The 23,604-nt window shown below is 37.6% G+C and overlaps 1 protein-coding gene across 1 annotated transcript in view; it reads right to left on the bottom strand.

Annotated features, from left to right (window-relative positions):
* LOC140247595 (cadherin-6) overlaps nucleotides 1–23,604 on the bottom strand; it is a 104,098-nt gene that overhangs the window by 33,305 nt on the left and 47,189 nt on the right. The window contains exon 2 of the mRNA XM_072327251.1: nucleotides 17,038–17,393. Within this exon, the coding sequence (XP_072183352.1) occupies nucleotides 17,038–17,265 (228 nt within the window). The 5' untranslated portion in view covers nucleotides 17,266–17,393. The remainder of the gene's footprint in view (nucleotides 1–17,037; nucleotides 17,394–23,604) is intronic.

Genomic DNA, 23,604 nt, shown 5'->3' with positions numbered 1-23,604 from the left:
ACTGAAGTGGCAAGTGGGCAGTTGGTATGTAGTTAACATAAAGAATCAGTGTCTTACACTTGGCAGTATTCATAGCAATGATTTCACTCCAAATTGAATAGATCGAAGCAGCGAAGCTCTGTCAAGTAATGAACAAATTCAATCATGTGTATTGCTTGAGGTCACACAGTGTGATGGTACAGTAAAACACTAAAAATACTATGAAGTTATAATATTGCACAATTTCTCTTTCAGAGTAATAACTTTCTTGTACTCTTTCTTATCTATCCCTATAAAATAAACACTCTTGATTGATTAACACAATATCATCAAATAATCATCTCTAAAGCTTTTGGTGAACTTAATGACTCAGAGTTAAAAGGAAAAAGACATTTTTTGGTCATTAGGTAATAAGTACTTATATATATATTGCTGAAACTTAAGTAGAGACTTTATTTGCTTCTTAAAATACTCCCCAAACACTATTTGTACTTCATATACCTATATACTCTGTCATGTATTACTGGGGCAAATACTTACAGAAATAATTTATTTCAAGCCATTAAAGAGCCCTTCTTCTACCCCACAAGATCCACTAGAAGATCCAGTATCACCAGAAATGACAAATTTACTATGGATGTATATGCCATGTTCTTATGGCCTCAATTATGGAAAGCACCATCTCCTTCCCTGGTCCACATAACCTCTCTATCTGACTCACCCCTAATGCAAAATTACCACTGCATGGTATTTTATAGTGCTCTATCAATGTCTTCAAAAGCTCTTGACTGGAAAATGCTAAGCTCCTTCTCATGTCCCCTAAATCCTGGCTGGAAAAGAGACAGAATGTGCTGAGGTCAGTGGTGGCTTGGTTTATATGCATATTTGTAGCACAGCCAGCTGAACAGTCATGGCAAAATGTAGGTTTCTTTACCTTATGCAGCTGCTATTCTTCCAAACTGTAATGAAATGAGTGTTTTCAACACCTTTATTCCTCTATAAAATTTAATTAGAAGTGGTTAATGGACTTAAAAATCAATTAGAGAAGGCCAGCAGACAGGGTACAGAGCATTGAGCCTAGTTATCTGCTCAGATCACATACTTGGAAGGTTAATGTAAGATATAGGTACCTACACTTCCTCTGGTTTGTTACTTCAAAAATTTAACTCAAATTTCTGGTAAAAATGGGAGGACTCTAAAAAAGCATTCAGAAGAGAATGGGAAAAAGGTGCTACAGTACTTCCAAATTTTCTTAGTGTTTAGACAAACTAGAATTGATTCCTTTCTATTCTTATGTAAAGCAATTTGAAAATCATATGAAGATTTATACTCAAAAATTTAAGTCTCAAAATAGGAGTTTGTTGTTTCCATAGAAAGTAAACAAACAGCAACAACAAAAAGTATAGACAAGATGAAAAGAAAAATGCAAAGAGACGCTACTAAAGCACAGCGCCATAATTCCAAACGTACAGCTGCCAGAAACAGCAATTCCACACAGGGGCTTTTATTCTAACCATTATGACAGGTGCTTATAAATTAGATACCCTCTTTTTTACATCTCCCCACTAAGCAAAAATCTGCTTATCTAAGCAATCAGCAATCTTCATTGTTCATCACTTTCTTGACCTTACACGTTATAGTTTGCAGAGTACTTGAATTTGTTTACTTTGGTGATTAGTTTACTGTAGTTACTGTAGTTAATAGTGTAAATGTAAATATGGTTCAGTATGACTGATTCCCGAGTATTTGAATTTAAGACAGTTTTAATTTCTCACACCGAGATTGTTTTTCTATTTCAAGAACCTCCTCCCACTTGCTTATATTTTTCCTCTTCCAACATCTATGGATGATAATTATATATACTCTCAGTGTTTTTCTTTGCAAGGCTGCCAGCCTACACGCACTCTTCCGGTGTGAAATGGTTACTTTTCAATCCTCAAATAGAACCCCATTTAAAATGCTAGTCTCCTGGTTTTAGTTAGTAGATTGAAAGTGCTTGAGTTTAGTAGATTCCAAAAGGAGCCAATGAAGAAAAGGCCAGATGTGATGTTCCTAGTAGTTCCTAGTAGTTTTTCTGTGATTGGTCCATTTCAGTTGGCCTTCCTTCTGTATGAATACATGCAGGTCTTGAACAGCAATGTTAATATTTTCCTATATCTTTTAGAAATAAGTAGATGCATTTGTCACTTCTGTTGCCATGTTTAAGGAGCTTCCTGACATCCGAGGATTGACATTAATGCTTTTCTCCTTTTCTTACTGTTTCTAACATATGACCATTCATTGTGTATGGATTTTCTGTTTGTTTGTTTTGTTACTCCTATTTTATTCCTATCCTTTTTCTTTTCCATCTTTCCTCCTGAAAGATATTCTGGAAACGGTTGTAGCAGAAATGCTAAGTCATGGTTTGAAACAGTGATTGAGCACCTGGTAGGAAGGCAGGGCCAACCCAGGGGAGCTCAGGCGCAAGCAATGTGCCTGAGTGACCAGAAGGAGTGGAGCCAGGATGCACCCCTTCCCAGACCTCATTGAAGGATTGGTTGTGGAGGTGAGGGTATTTCATTGTAGATCCCTGTCTACATAGGGTATTTAAGGGTAAGCAGGTTTTTGTTTGTTTGTGTTTGTTTGTTTCTCTCTTGTTTCTGTGTTCATGGATGCTGTATTTGAGCAAATCTTCACTTGTTGTTACCTTAGCTACTCTGCTGTCATTATTGCATTTTCCATTGCATAACAATAGTAAGGGATATGATAGAGTACTGAAATGAAGCATATAAATATTGAAGTTGTAATATCTTAATGACACAGAGAATTGAACAGTTACTAAGGATAAATGAAATTTATGTGAATGTTTGTTTGTTTAGAGTTATTGGGATTTTTCTTTTATCTGCAAGGGGTTCCAGGAAATAGAGTGGAAAGGGCTCTGAAATAAGAATTTAACATTTGACCAGGGTCAGGAGAGAAAGCGTTCTTGTATTTGACATCTCTAGGCTCATGTTCTCCATGTAGGCTGGAAGGCTCTTTTTATTCTTTTGTGAGGGTTACAGGTGAGGCTGCATGGCCTTAAGTAGACTTTGACAATAACTTGTCTGATATTGTGATCCTGGGGATGAGGGACAGGTTGCCCAAAGAGTAGCCAGGAACCTGCTGTCCTATTTAAAATGCTTAAATCTAAGAATAAACACCCGTACTCTAGTGACTCACACCTTTGTTACACACCTTTCAAAATCACAAATGGTTTTCTATCCTGAAGTGCAAATATGCAGCCACAGCTAATCAGCTTTGCAAAAAATCAATTGAGAAGTGTCAATCCTTTCAATGTTGCCAAGGGCCTATCAACTCTTATCCCTCTTGGGTTCCACAACTGCTGTTGCTCTTCAATTTGATTAAATAGGGACAATGACACAAGAGCTTTTTGTCCTGAACTGTAGTACATCAAGCTGGAAAGGTCCCTTATTTTGTTGCTCCCTTTCTCTAGGGGTAACTTGCTATCAGATCTTAAGGATTATTGAGCAAAACTGCAAGCTAGGTAAAGGTGTCTCCAAGTTCTCTTGGGCTGAAAGGTGCTCAGCCCTTCTTTGATAATGTAGTCTTATTTGTCCCTTTTGCTATTATCTCTAAGCACAATTATAACAGGAATTTACTAAGTTACAACAGACAAATAGGTCCTTAATTTATAAAACACAATAGATTTCTATGTCGTGTCTGATCATCTCTATGCTTAACGGGTGCTTGACTTGCACTTTCTTTTATCAAAATTCTTGTTTTTTGTTTGAACTACTACATAACCACAAGAAAGAGACCCAGTCTCACTTTGCAGGTATTAAAGAACTGAAAGCCATTATACCTCTGAGCACTGATTTCTCTCACTTAAAAAGAACATGCATATGTTGTAAAATGATTTCTACAGCTTTACTTACCATTTGGTACATCAAGCTATTCCCTGAAAGATTATGGAGACCTATTCAGCTAGACTGTGGTGGTCATAACAAAATAGCATTGGACTGACTTATAGAATTATCCTCACAAAAGTTTGGAGATTTGTTTTTTTTTAATTCATTTCAAAATTCTTTATGAACAGACAAAGCTGTTTAAACAATTTGCTGTTCAGTTCATCTATTTCAGCAGCTGGCATTTCTCTGTCATAGTGACCACCGCTCTTTTTTTCTTTGTTTTTAAACTGTTTGTTAGAAGCAGTACCTGGGAGACAGGAGGACTAGTTTATTGAAGTCACTGACTGAAAGGCGTAATGGACTTAGCCAAACTAGACTTGTCATAACATAGCTGAGGTACTAAGAATACTCTCTTGCATGTAAATCTGAGCCGAAGATTAGGAGAGATTAAAAATTGTTTTATTAACTGATGCGTACACTTCAGTGGTCAGGAATGAAAATTCAATCCGTTGAAGCTTTGAAAGCCATAAAGAGGTGTACAAGTCATCTTATTTCAGGATACAGATTATCATTACTCCATGTTTCCTACCATAACTGGATTGTCAGTCATTGGTTTCAAATATGAGTCTTAAAGACTAAATGAAAAGATGAGTTTGACGCATAACTAATGACTTCCTTGGTATAAAAAAAAAACACCATACAAATGACTGAAGCTCATTTAAGTGCACCTCTTTGAAAAAGCACAAGATATGCAATGGAAATGCATGCTTGTATTTGGAAATGCAGGACTTACTGGTTTGAATATTGTCTCTCTCAAAGTCTTACTGGCTTATCTTATATCAGTATTTGATGCTTCTACATTCTTCTTGCAGTAAAATGCGGGTCATTAACTATGTTCGATTCAGTATATAATTATAATAATGTGATTTGAATCTTAGGTGTAACTTGTTCTGTGCTAGCTTGTGGAAATACCAAAGATTAAGTCTAATAAAGAAAGGAAAATGCTGTAATGCTAGAAAATATCATTGCTCTCAGGTGTTTATTTTCTACCTGCTGAAGGTTTCTGTCACCATATTAACTAAAGAATGGGATAGATGCACTCTGGGCTGATTATATTAGCTCAGTAACACCTGGAGTTATTCTAAACTTATGGCTTTTTACTGAAATAAATATGTGTTTCTATCAGGTAAGCTGTGGAGTTACGGAAAGTTAAATGCCTAACTTGTAATGACTTTCAGCAGGAGTGCAATGAGTCCCTAAAGAAAAGCATGCTTCCCTGGAAATCTTTTCCCTAAGTCCTCATTTTTCAATGGGAATTGTGAAAACTATTCAAGAGCACCTACTTTCCTCAGAGTTTTTTTGAAAGTCAGAACAAAATTGTTCCCTTATCCCATACGTCCTTGTATATCTCAGATAGTTATGTGCACAGGAACAGACAACACAGCTAGTGTGCCTTTTTAAGTTTATTTAACATACTAACTGTGTTCCATTTTGCAAGAAAAGATGTTTACTGAGTCAAGAAGCTAGTACAGATGTATTGTTTTAAAAATTACATGGGAAAAAGGTATTATATTAGTTTGTACGTACATGCAGCCACTTAATGGCAGAATACTTTCATAGGGCCATCTACATATCTTTGAGGGTTTCCAATTGACTTTAATGGGACTTCTATCATGTACTGCATTACTCAGTCAAAAAAAAGGAACTCAAATAATAGTAGTTGACAGCAGATACTTGCTGAGATTAGGAGTTTTTTGGTTGTTCTTGTTTTGTTGTTTTCCTTTCCCCCCCCCAGAAAAACAACCACATGCACTTTTGTAACTAATAGATCGTCTTAGCATACATTCCTTAATCTTCAATTTGCCTGATTAGTATAGTTAATGAAATCAATCTGTGTTATATATCCAGCTTTAATTGCCTTCATTATCTTAGGAAATTTACCCAGGGTCAGTTGCTTCTCTAGCAGAGATCCAAATTTTCCATTTCACTGAAAAGCTTTTTTCTTGGACTTATAAACTTTAAATAAATAAAAAATAAATAAATCTCCTAAATCATTGCTGAACACAGCAACTTAAATTTAATATTACATCAGTGTTGTTCTTTCTCTATAGATATAATGCAGATTCAGAAAGTTAAATGAAGAAATGCATTTTAATTCTGTAAAAACCTCTATTCCTTGAGTGGGAGGAGGGGTGGAGAAGATATTACTTAATGGTGAACTAGGAGGAAAAAAAAATTGCTTGGCCTAATATCCAGAAATGTTTTTACTGGGATACGGTTGAATAAAACATCAGGCTTCTTCAGTAAGTAACAGCTTTTTTCTGTTCCCTGATGGATGTGCTTGAAAGCAAATGCTCATCCTTTGCTTACTGACAAAGGTGATCCCTTGATATTCTGAGCTGCACTTGATGCTGACAATCAAATCCAGAGGTATGTGTATGAATTTTATATGCTATATAAAAGTGTGTGGTAGGGTGGAAAGTAGGGATTGGAGAAGTGAGGCTATAGAGAAACATTCAAACAAATGAGGAGCCTTATTCTGATTTAAATCAATGTTTAACAAGAATGAAAGAAATCCATACCCACAGGTTTAGTCAAGTCTTTAATCTGTTTGCATACCTGGCTCATCTAGTACTGTAACTCAGAAAGTGAGGAAAGGAAAAATATCCCTGCACTGTCATCTTTAGCAACTTTATTTCTAAAAGTTTGTGTTTCATAAAGAGATAACTAGAGAACTGTGTGAGGCAATAGTTACAATTGAAAAGGCCGCATGTATTAAGTCTTAACCGTGTTCTCCCTGGACGGCTGCTCAGCTAGAAATTTCTTTCTAAGAAAACTTGGCCAAGGCTGCCGTTTTTCATTCAGAAGAGCCCAAAATATCAGCCTGGATATGAAGGGATGGCTCACATGGCTCAAATGGTGAGATAAACAGAACTTCAGGAAAGCAGGGAGGTGGATTAGCAGAAGATCAACTCAGGGAGATGGAGCTTTGCTTTGGGACAGGTGACAAATCAGTCAAGAGCTTGCAGATAAAGAACAGATCAACATGAGTGATACTGTGGTAGGTATTCACTACAGACTGCCTGCTCAAGGAAATGAAGTACTTGAAGCCTTTGTTAGATGGAGGAAGGAAGCTGTACATTTGAAGGCTATGGTACTCGTGAAGGACATCAGTCATTCTGATGTCTGCTGGAAGAGCAATATGGCTGTATGCAAGCAACCCAGGTTTCTACAATGTGTCACAAGAAAATTTCACACAAGTGATTGATGAGTTGACCAAAGGGTGTATTATGTTGGATGGATGTGAATGTAAAATTTACCCTCAGGTCTCAAAGGTCCCTGAGCCTAGCAGCAAATTCTAGTGAAGTGAAGCATTATTCACAGCAGACAAAACAAACAAGCAAACAAAAGCACTATAAAAATGTAGGTTTTTTTTGTTTGTTTAACGATTTGGATGAACTCAGGTACATACTCAGAGTGGGATGCATGTAAAAAATAAAAATAAGAAATGGCGAGGAAATGCTTTCTTGCTATGGTATTTGGCAAGTGACCGAGGAAGGTTCCTAATTTCTGAGAATAGGAAAAGCTGCAGGCATTTTAAAGAAGGACAAGAAGGATCTGGGAACTAGAGACTGGCCTCAGTCCCAAGGTGTGGAGCAAATCCACTTGGAAGGTAAATCTAGGCACACAAAGAAAGCCAAGGTGATGGAAGCAAATAATATGGATGGCAAATTGCTTAACCAACCTGACTGCCTTGATATAAAATCTGAATAGACAAATTGGTGAGATATGAACTACAAAAATGGATGATAAAATGTGGGGAAATTCCATGGATGGACAAACTCAATGAGTTATGATCTGTGGTTAGAAACTGCACTGGTGGTTGATTACTTGTCATGTCCCTCAGGAGATGATAATGGGTGTTAATACTGCTTAATATCTTTATTAATTATTTTAATGATGGAATGCACTCTCAACAATGTTTTTAAGTCATTAAAAAAAAAAAGGGGGGGGGGGGGTGGTTTGCATAGAGGGCTTTCATTATTGGGAAGGTAGATGTCAGCAGCTTGGAGAAATGGACTCATGATGTTCAGCACTCACAAATATAAGTTCCCACATCTGTGCTGGAATACAGCCTAGATAAAGAAATAGTTTTGCACTGAAAGATCTGGATGTTTCATTTCAATAAGCTGAAAATGTCCTTGCTGAGAAAAAAGCCAACTGAACTAAACTTCTTTTAGCAATAGTGGCTTACTGTCAGAGGGCATAGATCATTCTCCTCTATTCAAAGCCTGTGAGAATGGAAGTGGAGCAGTGCATTTAGTTTTGTCCCTCCTCTGTAAAAGAAAGAAGTTGACATACAGCAGTGAGTCTACTAAAGGGTCACCAGAAGGACTAGGGGGCTGGAACATATGATGAATGCAGAGAGGAGAAAAATGTTTTTGTTTAGGTTTCAGAAGAGAAGGTCTTGTTGTTGTTTACAGCTACCTAATGACAAAGAGTAGATAAAGACAGATAAGACTGTGAAAAGATGAAAGGTAATAGTTAGAAATTGCAACAGGGGTAATTCTGGTTAGATATTTGAAGGAAAAAAAAAAAAATAATCAAAGGAGAGGTGGTTAAGCACTGAGCGAGCTGCCCAAGAAGGTGTGGAGTTTCTGTACTTGGAGACAGACAAAACTTGATTGAGGCCTGAGCAATGTGCTCTTAAATGGACCTGCTTTGAGCAGAGGGGTCAACCAGATGCCTCTGAGAATTTCTTCCATCCTAAATTATTCTGTGGTTCTATCTGTCAGAAGTAATATTCAGTGCAGGACAGTTCAAGATTCAACACTGCCTGTCTAGGACTGAGGGTTAATTTTGACTGAAGAGGCTGGAAATATTTTGGTGTGAATGCTTTTTGTCATTATTCTCCAAATGTTTATCTAGTGTTTGTGGAATACTATATATATATTTCTTGAGAACGTATGATGGTTATGGTCAACTCAGTATAAATAATCAAAAAGGAGTTTTCCAGAAAATACTTTCTGGAGGTAAAATCATAAATATTTGCATGTTGTGGGTCAGTCATGGTGAATTGTGTAGATCCTGACAGGCTGTGTTACCTGAAAGTAGCACAAGGCTCACACTTGTATTAATTCTCTGGCTGAAACCCCCTTGGAGGTTGTTATTCCCTGTGTCTACTGGAAATTCTCTGAGGAATTTTAGCAGTTATAAGTTGTATTAACTCTCCTTTAAGCAACTGACCTGAAATGTGTAAAACCACAGAAAGAGCATGGGGCTGGAAAGAATCTATGAATGCTCTGACACCTCTGTTTGCATGGCCTTTAAATCTAGTGCCTGAGTCAGCTTGATTGTAGGGTCTGCTATGTAGAAGCATGTCATGGATCCGTAGATACAGTTATACTCTTCGGTTGTCTTTTAGGGAGAATTTGACCTCTTGTTCATGATAATATAGTACAAACATGTAATTTACATGTTACATGACTTTCGTTGATGTGGCCTGCTGACATGAAGATGCAGTATGCACAAAGCTAACAAACACACTAGGAAAAAAAATAAAATAGAATGATAGTAATGAAGCAGCACAGAGCAGTAAAACCTTCATTGCTGCAGATGATTAACAGTGAAACAATGTTTCACAAAGAAGAAATAGTGCTGGGTGAACAGCATATCTATACAAAAAGGCCACTCCAGCTACTTTTGTATAGTCCTGCTCCATTCAACATGGCAGACTTCAGCTGGGGATAGAAGGGCTGCAGTTGAGTGATGTATCTCCCAACTTTGAAAAGAAAACACTAGGAATGATAGTTTCAGAATAAACTTTTAGAGAAGGGGAAAAACATATCAGCAGTGTACAGTTTAGCTCCCAGTTCACCTAGCATTTTATTTCTCTACAAATTTTGTTCTCTCTCTATATATGTGTATATATATAGTGATATTAGAAAAAGTAATAAAGAAATTATATTTTTTTCCTTTCTCTCTTCCTTCCAGAGGGCAGTTCTTACCTTTCCTTCATCTGCTACCTCAGGCTTTCACGATGAGTACAAGCTTCACTGAACCCTGAAGCATTTGCAAGTGCATGCTAAGGTTTGCTTCACCCCATTAATGGTGAAAGCAAGCCACAGTCTGCATTAGCACATACAGATCAGTGGTAGCTATTCGCATCACAACACATTTTCAGTTTGTGTTTTGAAATGCTGTGCTGACTGGCCACAGCTCTCAATCTGCTGCTGCCCCACTGTGAACCTACATTCACCAGTGAGAGAAACAGCAGCAAAAGCAAGGGGAGTCACAGAGGATAAGTTTCATTTAATAAAAAGATTTCTGTAAGCTTTACAGATTAATATTTTTGATAAGCCAACTGTAAATAGCAAATGTTGGAATAACAATGGTTCTTTGTCCTGAGCCTGATAGTGGGATTTTTTTTCTGGCTGTTGCGAGCCTGCAAGTTCTATATTTGCAACACTGCAGCTTTATAGGGAAGGTTTGTCTTTGCTGTACAAACAAATAGGAAAATGGTAATCACAGCTCCAAATTTAAGTAACCCCAAATAAACCATGAACTTCACCTGTAGTTTTTCCCTGGGAATAAAAATAAGTGTGTTAAGCTATTTTTGTATAGCTATAAGTCTAAGGGCACACAGTCCAAGTAGACAGGCAGATTGCTGACAAAGGGAGAACAAGATGATCTGTGGAAAGATGTGGCCCAAAATGTAAGCACTGGTATGAGTGGGCTGATAGTATATAGCAATAAAAACTGTGTAGTTCAGGGCACAAAAGAAAAAAAAAAAAAAAAAAGAAAGAAAAAAAAAGAAAAAAGAAAAGCAAGAATTTTTCATTTCATTTCTCAAGCCAGAGGGATTTACTGTCTTGGGACTTTCAGAATTTTCTTGCCTTGACTTTTCTAGGTAGAATGGGATGAAGAAGAGGAGGAGGTTATGTTCCATTGCATTGTAAGTATCCATCATGTACCATAAAGGAGGAGATGTGGAATGTTAGAGACAGGCGGTTGTAAGGCTCTAATATTGTGTAATATATTTGGGTGCAAGGATGATGCCAAGTAGATTCACAGTTATGAGAATCATAAACATTAAACATGCTTTGTTTCCAGCCTTTCATTTTCTGAATGTCATTCTTGCCCATCCCACCCATTTCTCATTATCTCCTTTTTTAGCCTCCATATGATGATTTAAAATCTGCAGCCTGTTTCTGGATTTGTGTCCTGGGCCTTTAACCTCTCAGCGGTCCCTTGTTTCAGTTATCTCTATTCCACAGAGACCAACAGTATAGAGGGTTTCTATCAGCGTCAGTAAATCTTTCAAAGAGGAATATAAGACAAGTGTGTATATGTGTGTGCAATTCAGTATAAGAATGAAGGGCAGTTGGGAAAGTCAAGTGGTAGAACATAAAATATGAATGATGGATGAGGAATAAAGGCAGTGCACACATGCCATGGCATTTGTTCTACTTTTTAGAAGAATGACATACATTCAGCCTATTGAAGCAATAGGCAGGTGGAAGCTAAGAACTGAGCTTTTAATTTTTTTTTTCCATTATTATTTTATTTAATTGTGGTTTAGAAAGTTCTGATTTTTAGCTCTGATCATGCCATTTAACCTCCCCATACATCAATTTTCTCTTCTATAAAAGGCTTCTGCTAAAGCTTCTATTACCAACATGTTAAACGTATCGTTGCAATTAACTAATGTTGGTACTCATAAAGGACCCTATGACTTCCTTGCCAGTAGCAAGGGCAGGAGTGTCACAAACAGTCCAGAAAAGCTCTATTCTCTGCTAAGAGAAAAGTGGCACTATAGCATATTGCTGATAGCTTTCCAAGGACTCTGGCACTCTCACACAGGTGGAGGGAGTCTGCATCTGGAAAGGTACAAGGCTTCACTTTTCCTCCGTCTGTATGGAGATGGGTCTGGTGTCATCTGAGGGGTACATCATGGAGTCACGTTTTTTGTGCACACTTGGCTATGAAAGAAGAATGCTGAGGAATTGCCAGGGATACGGGTCCAGCCCAGAGGCCTGTGTATACTGTGGGTAGTGCTACAGTTAGTTTGACTGAAGCTACTGAAAAATGACCGATGGTGCTCCTCAGTTTTGCTGTGAGCCACTCCAGGACCAGAAATTGCTCAGGACAAAGTCATTGCAAGACATAACATCTGGGTCTTGAGTTGCATTTCTCTTGGAAAATCAGAAAGTAGACTCTATTCCTAAACAAATGGTATTCTTAATGTCAAAAGAAATTGAAAGCTATTTTGAGTAGATTCATTGAAGAAGTCACAGATGTAACTTTTACTTTCAGGCTTCATGAAGATAGCAAATGGTCACTGTGTTTTGAATAGAAAACTGAAGGCATCATGCAGCTATCACAGCAATAGTTACAAGGCGAAGAAAACAAACAATATTTGCCAGTAGAACTGTATAAGGAATGCTAAAAGTCCAGATGCAAGCAGTTATTTCAGTTTGACTTTACACTTCTTGACTTTTTTGGAAAACAAAAGTTTTGGTGATAAGTACAGAGTACTAGAGTATGAAAGATCTGAGAGAAAGGGAAAGTTTTTCTGGCACTGTCATCCAATTAAGATGTCATAACTTTTTGCATTAGAGTATGCAACCCATTGCTGATCAAAATGTTGAAAATCTGTGGACTATATTACAGGACAGCAGTCTTCCTTTTTTTAATGGCCCCTCATGTCACAGCTGTACATTTCTCTCTCACAATGTGACTTGGTCCCACTTCTTGCAATGGTTTTGAGATATTCTGCATTTTTGATTTTATTCTGGTGATGCTTGCCTTCAAAACAGTTGTAGCCATAAGTAAAGTCAGGGAAAAGGAAGCAAACTATTACTGGAAACATATTGCAGTACCATTCAGTTTATCTTCTCCCTAAAAGCAGGATTGATGGTACCTAAACCATTCCTTACAGAGGGTGAGGAATGTTTTTGTTTTTTAACACAAAGCGGAAGGAGCCTAGCCTTTGCCTAGGTGCAGTATCCTTTCTGCTTTGCCAAGACACATAGCAGCAGAACTTTGACTTTTATCTTCCTTGAAAAACTGAGTTGTCAGCAGAGGATGATTGTTTATGATGGGTGGTACAGGTAGAAACATCAGATAGCTTCCAGGCAAGCATACAGCTTGAATTATTTGAACATCAGTAAGACACATAAAAAATAGGGAGTATGTCTGGAAGTTTCCTTTCAGTCAGACAGACAGCGTGACAAAACCATTCTGCCTATTGTTATCAGGAAAGCAAGTTGCTCCTTTCTACTGCAGGCTGCCAGAAGCTGTTTCCAGGTTAATGAGTGAGATTTAAAGAACTTTCTTTAGTGTAAATGAAAGAGGCATCCTATCCCTTTATATAACAGTGACTTGTAGGTTTGTGCTCTGACAAGACCGCTCAGTGATGGATGCTAGTACATGGATTTCATGCAGCCAATGGGATAGCTGTGTAAAGACATCAGATGCATACAAATGGTAACTGCACCTTTGAGTCTACTATTGTAATGACAGCTTTTTTTTCACTCCATAGCTCAGAAATATCTCAAGACCTCTGAGAAATACAGCATATATTTCTATATACAGCTGCAGTACCACTTCATTTTTTACCAGTGACTTAGAGAAGCATTCACCCCAACCTTTTAAAATTTTACTAAACAACCATTGGTACAAGTAGATATTTTCTTAAAAAACCTAATTCAAATGTTGCAGATTTTTCTGGATAGTAGTATTGGGAACTTCTCTATTTTGATACTCTTGTAATCCTTTTATTTTATTTTGGGGTTGAGTCTCTGCCAAGTACCATAATTTCTGAACCAGAAGAAAAGATATCTTCAGGTTAAAATGTCACTGTGCCCATCAATCACACTTCAGTGAATCACTATAGCTCACAAGTTATTCAGCAATGCAATGAATAATTCCAGTCTAGAACTTTTATACCAGTTCTTTATATTACTGAATCTAACCAAGACTAGAGGGCATGCATTCCTATTCTTTTTCAAAGGATTTATTTTGTGAATATACAGGAATGAAACTCAGGAATAGAATAAGATGATAAAATGTTGGATCTGATGTCAGTGCCACAGTGTAGAATCAACTTGTGTTGATAACACTGAGAGATTCGTGGCAGATTCTTGTCCAAGACACAGTAAAATATTTGACTTGATAGTAAAAGCTGTAGTAAACAAAACTGAAGGACCTGTTCCTAATAGTTCATGGTGCCTATGGCTACCAGAAAAGGACTACTTTGTTTTATATGTGTTCAGGTGTGCTTAGACAATTATCTCCTAAAGGATGGAAGCACTTGGGTTTGCTGGAGATAAAGTACACAGAGCGTATAGTATTGTAGTGCTCTGGCCCATGACTCATGATGCTTCACTGTTGCCTTCAGTACTGCCCTGAGCTCTACTGCTGTTTGATATCTTCAGAGAGATTACCTTTTTTTATTATTATTATTATCTCAAACCTGAATATGTTCTTCTTTGCTTTTTCTCCTCTTCTTGACAAAGCTATTATGATACAAATGTGATTTCTGTAGCATAAACAGCTACAGGTTTTTATGACTGTAATACGGGCAGTTATAAAAACAATGCTGTTAGAATACTTTACAGCCAACTTGTGATGGCTAATCTTTTGATACAGGTGTTTGAATTAAACATGTTAACAGTGAACAGAAAAGACACAAGCAAAAGCAGGCTAAAATATTTTTTCTTTTTCTGAAGTTTTTTTTTTTTTTTATGATTATAGTGTTAATGCCCACCAGCTTCAACTACTAAACACAAAAAGCAAAAAAGCTAGATACGACTGCCTCTGCAGTAAAAGGAAAGCACAATTCCCCTTTATGTGCATATATTGCTTTTGTTTTCAAAGATTTTCCTATGCACGTCTCCTTATGATATAAGGGAATAAAAAGAAGATAACAAAAAACTCTTATTGTTTTCAGTTTATATTTAAGGTTAACATTTTGTCCTCTGAGACAAAATATGCTTCATAAACATGTTCATTATCCTCATTTGCCCACTCCAATCAAGTTTAATTGCTCAGCTAAATTGCCTGGTTACCTCAATTTGGAGACATTCAGCTGTTTCTATCATTTATCCTCACACCAATATTCAACTTTCTCTAATAATAAATGGCTGCTGTTCCATGCCTTTTGGCTAATTGTTAAATTACAAGGGTGTGAGCAGTTCTGGCATTTGAAAGACGTGTGAAAGGCCACTTGTGAACAGCCCAGGGACACAGAATCAATGACATTTATACATGATGTGTCATTTCTGTGCTTTGTAACAGTAAATGTATTAAAGTACAAATAGACAGGAGAATAACTTAAAAATAACAACCGCGTTGTGTGTTTTATTTTTCTTTCTGTGACTTCACTTCGAACTTTCTTGGTTTATTTTTTTGGTTCTTTTTTTGGTCCAACTACATCATTTTTAACTGTCTCACTGCAAACACATCCTGAAGGAATGTTTGCTCCCCTAACAATCCCTCTATAGTCAATAGCTTCTACTTGAATTCTGCAGTGTGGAGAATGGGAGACTTGGGACTGAGAAGGTTTAATGTCAGAATCTGCAGTGAAAATGACAGGCTGCAGAAATAGCTCCTTACCTCGACCCACACAAGTATTCTGTAAAACAACAGAGTGTGTGGAGATCTGCTGTCTTCCAATTTGTGTTCTTTCTTTTTCCATACTTCTTGTCTGTTTGATTTGTTTGGATTTTGTTTGGTTTGATTTTCTTTCACTCTCTCATCTTCTGTTTTTACCATGTTCTCTTTAGGTAACCTTATTTTCCTGAATTCTTTTCCCTACCCCTGTTTGATTTCTGTTTCCCTTTCTCGATCTTGATTCCTCTTTGTAAAGTTTCCTGTCCACCCACCTCTGTCTTTCTAGTTCTCCTCTCTTACTATTCTCTGGCTTTTTTTCTTACCCTCTTATCTTCCCTTCTGCTTCTCTCTGAGGACTCTCTGCCTTTGGCATTTTCCTGTAGATTGGGTTCGGTGGTACTCTTCATGAATGCTGATTATCTTGGTTGGAGCTCTATGAGTATTACACCAGCTGAGTAGCTCTTCATTTGAATCATGCCTTGAAGCCATTTAGTAGGAAAGGAGTGTCACATCCAACTTTGAGTGACAGCTGATTGGCAGGCAAGAAAAGCAGTCACCATCTCTCATGGGAATGCTCAGAAGCTTGTAGAGGGAGATAAAATGTCAAACCACTGTGATCTGCAGCCTCTGCTGAGAGGCCTGGAAGATCAAGCTAGATCAGACGCAATTCCATTTGAGTTTGGAAAATTAAGCTATATTGGTTTTATTTTGAATGCCATCATCAGTAGCGTAACTTCTGCATTCTGCAAGAGAGACTCCTATAGATTATGACACCTTGGGCAGTGTAGGCTACCTCTAAATAAACCACAAATACTCTTCAGTTTACCTGAGGATTGCTACCTACATAGGCCTGATGCTCAGGGAGGTGAATGTTCTCAGAATTGAGGCGTAATTTTTATTTTTTTACGGACCCTTTTCTAACTGTTGGCATGCTTTGAGTTTAGAACTTTTAACCTGATAGTTACTTAGCACATAAGCAGAATGTTCTTCAACTCTTTGTAATAGTATGGCTTGTGTATTACGGTCATGTCACAGAGTCTTAGTGATGCCACAAAACCTCATCATAAAATGGCTGCAGCCATTTGTGCAGTGGAGAATAAGCAATGAAATGGTTGCCTTCTGTGGGATAAAGAGAATCCTCACAAAAACATAAGCACTGTGAATCCTAGGTACCTTGGACTAAACCCTCTTCAAGTATATATAGTTTGACTCTATACAGTTAAAGAATGTGAAGGAAAACACAAATTTCAAAGATAAAAACTGGGCTAAACTATAATTGAGCTGCATCATATCCATTAAATAATTTTAAAAACCAGAAGCTTTTAAAGATTTGGGCATGACTGACCACGGGACTTGCAAGTTAAACTAGGAACTCCTTGTAGTTGATTACAATTTGAATCTGAAATATACTGACTTTTCTACTGAATTACTCCTCAGCTGAAGCAGGGCAGACAGGAATGAGAACTGAGAACTGTAGTAGGCATCATTCTTACCTACTTGCTTTTGCTGGCTATTTAACTCTTCTAAAATCCAAACATAGCTAAAGGAATCTTACCTTTCCAACATATTGATAGTCAGTTCCTGTATATTCCTCCAACAAAAAGAACTGATTCCACATCCAACTTCTTTTGGAACGACTGAGGTCTCTCCTGTTGTTTCCAGACAATACCAAAACCTTTTCCTTCTCTGGAAAGCCACTAGTCCTTTTGGACAGCAAAGTTAAGAAACTTTGGTGGGGCTGGCCAGCCCAAAACAGCAACCAGAAACAATGGTAAGTTCTCATCACGGCAACAAGAGAAGATCTAAATAGCAACTGTTTTTCTTGTTTTCAAGCTAACCTATTTTACTGCGTCAAATCCAATCTCATGCCGTCTTCACTCTTTAAGTAGTCTTTGCAGTCTCAGAGGATCTCTGAAAAGAAAAGTAGTAGTGTCGTAAGTATTTTCAAAGCTATTAACAATCATCATTACAGCAAGTAGTAAATCCAAAAATTAGAAGAGCAATAAAACATTAGAAGAGATTGTTGAAGAACTGTTCCTGGTTCAAAACATTGCAAGCGGTCCTTTAAATAACTGGAGTGAATCTATATTGAGTAGAAGGAGGTAGTCCTGGTGTGTTTTGATGTTGTTGGTGTCTTTTTTCCTTCACCTCCATTTACTTTCATTCATGAACTAAAGCAAAAAAAATGTATTTACACTTTTACAGCCTAGGCTTTGCTGTGTAGCTGATTAATTTCTGACTGGGGATCTTGATGTGGTTACTTTATTATGCTGAAGAAGGATTAGCAAGAGTGCATACTGTCACCTCAAGGACATTCAGTTGCTATTGTTCTGGGCTACCGAGCCTGAAATTTCCAGGATTTTACCTTCAAATTTACCTTCAAGGAATGTTCCAGTTAACTTCATTTAGGAAGTATCAAGTAAAAGGTTAGTGAAATAAATATATGTATTTGCCAGTATCTCCCGTGTTCTTGACCTCTTTGATACTGTGAACCTAAGTGGAAGTGCTTGCTTTCTTTGCTCCCTGCTACCTGAGTGATGTGCTGAGTTTTGAAACTTTAAATGAATAGTTACGTATGTAAATATTTTTATTAATTAATTTAAAAGTATAGCAGTCATCTAGTTAATCTCTGCCTCTGGGCTCCTACTAGCTACTGCTTCCTATTTTTAATACCAACTATCTGTACACCTGCAAAGTAATTATGAAAATGATCCCTATATATCTGAAGATTGCATGATTTTCATCATGGAAAACACCATGCATTCAGTACTACAGCTTGGTGTTGTCAGTTCTTCTGTTTTAAAGAAACTGAAAGCTTTTATTAAGTAAGAAGAAATGATATGAGGAACCAAATGCCTAGTGAACAGCGTTGGAACAGTTTGTTATCTCTAGGAATTAGAATTAGTTGACAGAAAAAATTCCACATATATATTCCTATATATAGGAATATTTTTCATAAACGTTTTGTTCATTATTTTCTTAGTTCAAACAGATCCACTCTTTATTTGCTTGATTTTCATTTTGTTTTGCACAGATGCTCTTTGGAGAAGTTATTTTTCTCTTCAATATTCTTATCAGAAGCTATAAATCATTCTGAACCAGCTCAGAATTCAACAAGGCAGCTCTCAGTGTTTGTAAATAAAATTGTTGAATGGTAACCTGACTTTATACTAAATCCAAAAGAGATTTTATTTTATTTTCTAGACATTTCATGCATCACTATTTGGATTGTACTGTACATCAAAGATAATTTTTCCCCCCTATAATTTATGTTGGTTTTTTTTAAGGTGTAGATCAGACAGAATTTAACCTCAGAGGTACACTGATGCAGTTAGAACATTTCCGATGCCTCCTGTTAGCCACTCTTCTGGTTGTCACTGTTCTTAGTAATAAATTGTATAAAATAACCTCAAGTCTCTTGTAGTTCCTCTTAGTAAATCATTTTCCATTAAAAAAAAAAAAAAAGAAAAAAAAGAAAAAAAAAAAAAAAAACACTTTTAGATGGATGGTAGGTAATGGAAAAGGGCTGTTCAAGCTATTTTGTTTTACAGCTTCACTAGGTAAAGTACCATAAAAAGGTAGCTTCTGGGTGAGGAGGAGCCAGTTTTTTAACATTAAGAGGAAGAGTGGAAAAGGTACGATTAATTCTGAAGTGGTGTTGTTTCCTCTGGAGAAAAGGGAAAGTTCCTAGTTAGATCTCATTAACACCAGTAATCCTTCGGTAGGCAAAAACACCTCCATCTTGCAAGGAGTTGTGGGAGATGTGCCCACATAAATATTTGAGCATTGCGAGGCAGAATCAGAACCACAGGTTTACACCCATCTGAAAATACGCACGTTCAGGAGTCACAGTAAGAACAGACCCGCTGCCCACAGCAAGATGGCCTTTACAGGAGACGGGAGGGGGGAAAGTGTGAGAGGAACAGAAAAAGCTAAATGTGAATAGACTTGAAGTATCTGGCAGATTCAGGCACCAGGCAAGAGAGAGCTGAGGTGGCTTTGGCTTTCTTCATTTTTTGATGGCATGGTATCTTCTTCCTATGCCCTTCTGACTTGCTCAGGCTCTTGTTTAAGGCTCTGCCAACATCCCTCCTTGTAACCCCTCAGCTCTGAGTTTCTGCACTCTGATAAGATACAAAATGGGAAATGATGTCACACACAGGTACTTCTGACTCCCACACTATTGCCCATCTCCTCCATAGGGAGGCTGCTGGCTGCCTGGGTGAGTTAATGAGTGCTGTGGGCAGCTCCAGCCCTAGCAAGCTGCATACCTATTGTAAAGCTAGCTTGGAGTGAAGATGGGAAAAGACGGGAGAATTAATTTCTGGCTGTGTGCATGTGGCTCACCTTGCTGGGAGGAAGAGTCTGAGATGGGGAGTACAGTGTATGAGTAAACCTATTATTTTACTCTTAGTGAAGTCTGTATGGCATAAGGGAGTGAAAATCATCACTCCGCAGGCTCCACCAGCGCTCATCTCATTGCCCCCACAGCCAGATCCCACAGTGAGCTTGTGTACCTCTGCTCCTATGCTTAATGTTTCCTGAGCAGTGCTGCCTGGAGCAGAACTACCTGACAGGATTTGTGCCAGCCTCTTAAAGGATCAGTCCTTCAAATGCCAATTGCCAGGAAACAATTATTCCTACAGGGGAATTTTCTGCACTCGAAGTCAGCTATATTTCACAGCTCTGATGTCATGGGAGAGATTTTATAGTGGCTCATGCTGAAATATAGCTCATGAGAATGATATCATAGCTGTGAAATATAGCCTTTTATTCTTCTTTGTAGAGAAGTGTCCAAAAAGCTGAAATAGGGGCATGATCCCATAATGTCCCTCTTGACTGGGTGGTCTCCATGCAGAAGCTGAACAGCTAAGCCCTAGCAAATCCTGTGTGCATGGCAGGAGAGCAGACGAGTTTTAACAGACCTTGGCTTGAGTGTGCAGTCGAGAATTGTACCAACCAAAGCCCAGGGTGTCTTTGCCCTGTAGGTGCTGGTAACTGTATGGGTCATAATAATAAATTCAGTGAAGTGAATAAAAAGAATGGGAGCAATATACTCTGAGGTGAGTCTTTTTAGTAAAGAGTTAGCTCCTTGTCTCTTAAATGACATTTTATGCTTTTGTTTCAATGTCTCACACTGCAGAGAGATCCCTGCAATATAGCAGCTCCTCTCTTACAATTGTTGTGCTTACTCCTTTCTTTAATTTGAAAATAAGTCCTCCACCAGGGATGCTTTTTCCTGTAATTGGAAGAGTGCAAATATAATTGACAGGTTGTTTCCCTTTGTCCCCCACCAAGGGATGGGGGCTAAAATTTGTGTTTTCTTCACATCATACAAAGACAGGCATTAAGACAGAAAGAGTACTTTAAACATTTCACTTTTCTCAACCCTCAGCTGGTCAGCTGGTTGGGGAACGCACTGTGTTAATCAACTGAAATGTCAAGAGTGAAAAACGATTTCACTGTACAACATTCTCAGACAACTGGCTTAGCTCTGTCAGCTCAAATACACATCAAATCTGGGATTTTTATGGGAGAGGAAGGAATCTGCACACCCAAGCTTAAAAAATAATAAAAATTCCAGTCTAACTTTAGGTATGATGATAGTTAACATAAAAGCAGTGTCACTTGCAGTGAAATAACTGTCTTCAGTGTGACAAGCTGCAGATTTAAAGTTTATGTTCACGCCTCTTTGAAGGATCAAACCTCAGACAACTGCTTAATCACTATAAATATCAACTTACTTAAAAATTATTTCCCCTAGGTGATGATGTTCATAGTCAACTTTTCTGTTCACCCTTTCCCCCAGTATCTCGTTAATGTAGATGTCTTCATGTCACTGATGTGAGAATTCAGTGCAATTTTGCACTCTTCCTGAGAAATACTTCATTACTTCAACTATAAATCAATGAGAAAACGTATCCATTGGGGTTTCTTTGATGCATCAGGGAGCACTGTCCTGGAGATGGCTTTCCAGCACAGTGACAACCACCAGGTGCAGGTTCTTGACACAAGGAAAACTAGAGGTATCCATCTCCACTCTCACTCAGTGTAGTAGGTTGTGTTGCTCTTTGTAGGTGGTAGTTCAATACCAGACCAGCAAAGAGCCTTCCCTTCAGAGGCATCAGTAAGGAGAAAGAAAACATTTTTTCATTCCCTTCCATTCATTCCCATAGTATCTCCCCCTCAATAAACTCTCAAAGGAATATGATTAGTAAATTGTCATTGAACCAAGACTTGAAAATTACTTCTTTTCAGATTCCATGCATTCAGTTACGTGTCATACACACACACACACATATATATATATGTCAGGCATTGTGGGCTGCTGATGATTAGATGTTAAGTATCCTTTTAATGTGTCAATAATCACGAGTATATAAAATTTCTGACATAGCCATTATTCAGACAAGTGCTAGTGCAATAGATCTTTTATTTCTTATTCACCTAAGTATAGTTTCATTGTTTGAGGGTTAGGTACAAAGCTTCAGACATTAGGAATAAGGTCCATTAGTCCATATGATTTAACACTGATTGTAGTCAAGAACTAATAATTTACTGCTGTTCTCGCACGAAGGGTGAGTGAGGAGTTCTAAGTTAATAGGTGATGTGACACAGTGACTGAGGGAACTGAGTATGGAGAACGATACAGATATGCTCTGCAAGAGTTAATTGCCGATGTGAATATTCAGACAAGATTTATTTATTTATTCATTCAGTTCTTTATGGTGTGTGTGGTTGCGGGGTGCTGAGGAGAAGCTGTATCTGTCCTCATTGATATTCAGTTACTGGGGGGAAAATAAACACAAAGGCAGAAAATAGACCTGCTGTTTAATTCAAGTAGTATTACACAATGAGCACTCTGGCATATGTGCCTCTACTGGCACAAAATCAAACTTGTTTTATGGTTGCGGTGAAAAAGTGTAGACTAATCCTCTGGCTTCATCAACAACTGTGTCGTGTCTACCAGTGATATGAAGCGTCTAACAGTACTCTGATGCTGACATCAGGTACAAGTGTTTAATTTGTCAGAGTTTCCAGAGAGAGGAGAAGGAATCAACGTTTCATTGTCAAAGCCTGAGGAATGAAGGGCGGGGAAAACATTAATGGAGGGGAAGAAGAATGGACAGATATTGATTCCTCCTAGTTTTGCTGTGTAAGCTGCTCTTTGGAAGGAGGCATGCTAGGTGAGGATCTGGTGATTATTTATTTAGATTTTACCTTGTTGCAAAGCCATGTCAAAGAAGCAATGTCCCATTCCATAAAACAATCTGAACAACCCAGAAGAGCCAGGACCTCAAAATGTCCTTGGGGCTGTCCTCACAATGACAAAGTATACAGTTCTGCTACCCCGCAGGAAAGATTGCCACAAGAGGATTAAGGCTGTAAGGAAAATCTGCAAAAAATTACTTTCTCATCATGGGGGGAAAGGTTAAAGTAGCAATCACTACACAAAGAAAAGACAGTATTCCATCTAACCTAAAAAAAAATAAAGACTTCCAAATTTATCATATTCATTTATTTTCAATGTCGTATTCATATATTCAAATATATTGATACATTTTCATATATAGTAAAGAATTCCTTGCTGGATATTTTCAGTAATAGCTAAATTTCATGTACTCAAAAGCTGTAATGCTGAAGATTTGTTCATAATTGACTTGGACTTAAAAAGAAGTTGAGTTTGAGCTTATTTTACAATTATGTTTCTCTTATGACCAGTAAGATCTGAAAGTCTCAAGTGTAAATTAGCTTTTACTGCTCTGAAATACAAGTTCCCTTTTCCCTTCATTCTCCATGAGGCATTCCTTTGCAAATATCACTCATAAACAGAAAAAAAGGCTTTTTTTTTCTTTTCTTTTTTTTTTTTCCAGACTAAAGATAGCCGATGAAATTTAATCTTCTGACGTTCACTTTTTCTTTTTAATATCTTTGTTATATAAACATCATCTCTAGTGATCACTTCTAAATACACCTCTGAAATTCCAAACAGAACAGAGCCAAGAGAGAATTCAAACTGAAAGATGCATGGTTTTAAACCTTAGGTTCTTTCTGAAGACATGGAGTACACGATGTAATTGCAGCCAGCAGTGGTTGATTATAGTGTCTTTGAAAGCTATTT

Source organism: Excalfactoria chinensis, chromosome 2 (genome assembly GCF_039878825.1).
Source record: "Excalfactoria chinensis isolate bCotChi1 chromosome 2, bCotChi1.hap2, whole genome shotgun sequence".
Classification (NCBI taxonomy): domain Eukaryota; kingdom Metazoa; phylum Chordata; class Aves; order Galliformes; family Phasianidae; genus Excalfactoria; species Excalfactoria chinensis.
Note: the sequence above shows the minus strand (reverse complement) of the source record. Positions and strands in the feature narration are given on the sequence as shown.